Raw genomic sequence first — 2596 nt, 5'->3', positions numbered from 1 at the left:
GGGGGAAGGGGGGGGGGGGCCGTGGGGAGAGGCGGGGGGGGGGGGGGTCTCTCCTCGGGCGGCGAGGCCCAGGGTCTCCTCGGGCGGCGAGGCCCAGGGTCTCCTCGGGCAACGAGGCCCGGGATCTCCTCGGGCGGCGAGGCCCAGGGTCTCCTCGGGCGGCGAGGCCCAGGGTCTCCTCGGGCAACGAGGCCCGGGATCTCCTCGGGCAACGAGGCCCAGGGTCTCCTCGGGCAACGAGGCCCGGGATCTCCTCGGGCGGCGAGGCCCGGGATCTCCTCGGGCGGCGAGGCCCAGGGTCTCCTCGGGCGGCGAGGCCCAGGGTCTCCTCGGGCGGCGAGGCCCGGGATCTCCTCGGGCGGCGAGGCCCGGGATCTCCTCGGGCGGCGAGGCCCAGGGTCTCCTCGGGCGGCGAGGCCCAGGGTCTCCTCGGGCGGCGAGGCCCAGGATCTCCTCGGGCAGCAAGGCCCAGGGTCTCCTTGGGCGGCGAGGCCCAGGGTCATGGCAGCCGGCGGTGCGTGGAGACTGAACAACCCCCTCTCACCTTCAGAGGTGGTTCCTCGGCCTCCGCGCTCAGGCACAGGGTGGAGGCAGCCTGGGGGGGGGAGGCTGCCACTGCCACTGCCGCCGCCCGCGCTCGCTCTGCTCTGTGGATAAACACAGCACTTCAGTCTCCGGGGCTGGCAACCCGGCACCTCGCACCCACGCCACAACAAAAAAAAATTTGCAACTCAAAAAAAAAAAACAAAAAACAAGTGGTCATGCTGCTTTTTCTTTCTTTTTTTTCTTTCTCTTTTTTTTCGCTTTCTTTCTCTTTCTTTCACTTTCTTTCCCTTTCTTTCTTTTTCTTTCCCTTTCTTTCTTTTTCTTTCCCTTTCTTTCTTTTTCTTTCCCTTTCTTTCTTTTTCTTTCATTTTCTTCCTTTTCCTTTTCATTTTTTTTCATTTTTTTCATTTTTTTTTCATTTTTTCTCCTTTTTCCCTTTTTTTCTCTATTTTTCCCTTTCCTCTCTACCTCCTCTAGCCCCCGAGGATGCGCAGGAGCCAAAAAGCCACGCCACGCTCGCCATCCGCGCCCTGCGTGGAGGGGAAGGGAGAAGGAGGAAGAGAAGGAGGAGGAGGAGAAGGAGAAGAAGGAGGAGAAGGAGAAGGAGGAGGAGAAGGAGGAGAAGGAGAAGGAGGAGGAGAAGGAGGAGAAGGAGAAGGAGGAGGAGAAGGAGGAGAAGGAGAAGGAGGAGGAGAAGGAGGAGAAGGAGAAGGAGGAGGAGAAGGAGGAGAAGGAGAAGGAGGAGGAGAAGGAGGAGAAGGAGAAGGAGGAGGAGAAGGAGGAGAAGGAGAAGGAGGAGGAGAAGGAGGAGAAGGAGAAGGAGGAGGAGAAGGAGGAGAAGGAGAAGGAGGAGGAGAAGGAGGAGAAGGAGAAGGAGGAGGAGAAGGAGGAGAAGGAGAAGGAGGAGGAGAAGGAGGAGAAGGAGAAGGAGGAGGAGAAGGAGGAGAAGGAGAAGGAGGAGGAGAAGGAGGAGAAGGAGAAGGAGGAGGAGAAGGAGGAGAAGGAGAAGGAGGAGGAGAAGGAGGAGAAGGAGAAGGAGGAGGAGAAGGAGGAGAAGGAGAAGGAGGAGGAGAAGGAGGAGAAGGAGAAGGAGAAGAAGGAAGAAGGAGGAGGAGGAGAAGAAGAAAGAAGGAGAAGGAGAAGAAGAAAGAAGGAGAAGGAGAAGAAGAAAGAAGGAGAAGGAGAAGAAGAAAGAAGGAGACGGAGAAGAAGGAGGAGAAGAAGAAGGAGAAGAAGGAGGAGAAGGAGGAGAAGGAGAAGAAGGAGAAGAAGAAGAAGGAGGAGGAGGAGGAGGAGGAGGAGGAGAAGGAGAAGAAGCTGCCCCTGAGTTGGATCCTCCTTACCTCATCCTGCTCCTCGTGCTCCAGGATGGCCTGGAGGAAGGCTCTCCGCTCGTGGCTGGAGGATTTCTGGTCGAACATGCCGGCCTGGATGACCTTCTGGTCCACGTTCAGCTTGTACTTGGCAGCCGCCAGGATCTTCTCCTCCACGCTGTTGACGGTGCAGAGGCGAAGGACGCGCACCTCGTTCTGCTGCCCGATGCGGTGGGCTCGGTCCTGAGCCTGCAGGTCCTGCAGGGGGGGGACACAAGGGGATAAAACCACATTTTTTTCACCCAAAAAGTAGCCTAGGATGGGGATGGGGGGACACAGACAGGAGGTTGCACCCCCAACGTTCTCTGAGTCATCCCTGAGGAGCAGGGGTGGTGGAAACCATCTCCTCCCTCATCCGGGGATGGAGAGGGAGGGGGGAATTAAAAAATGAGGAGAGGAGATAGAATTTGGGGAGGTTTTGCTGCTTTTGGAAGGAGGGAAATGGTGCTGGGGGGGTCCAGAATGGGGCACGGCAGATTGTGGCTACGACACCGTGGTGGACAGATGGATGAACGGACAGACGGATGGATGGAGGGATGGATAGACGGACAGAGGGATGGGCAGATGGACAGATGGATGGATGGAGGGATGGATGGACAGATGGATGGATGGAGGGATGGATGGATGGACAGATGGATGGACGGATGGACGAACAGATGGATAGACGGACGGATGGT

The 2596-nt window shown here is 57.9% G+C and overlaps 1 protein-coding gene across 1 annotated transcript in view; it reads right to left on the bottom strand.

Moving 5' to 3' along the window:
* Nucleotides 1-2596, bottom strand: part of LOC106900047 (transcription activator BRG1-like) — a 69976-nt gene that overhangs the window by 10726 nt on the left and 56654 nt on the right. Inside the window, 1 exon segment of the mRNA XM_014962007.1 lies at nucleotides 1890-2343. Coding sequence (XP_014817493.1) covers nucleotides 1890-2343 — 454 coding nt within the window.

Source organism: Calidris pugnax, unplaced genomic scaffold (assembly GCF_001431845.1).
Source record: "Calidris pugnax isolate Ruff unplaced genomic scaffold, ASM143184v1 scaffold891, whole genome shotgun sequence".
In the NCBI taxonomy this organism is placed as follows: domain Eukaryota; kingdom Metazoa; phylum Chordata; class Aves; order Charadriiformes; family Scolopacidae; genus Calidris; species Calidris pugnax.
Note: the sequence above shows the minus strand (reverse complement) of the source record. Positions and strands in the feature narration are given on the sequence as shown.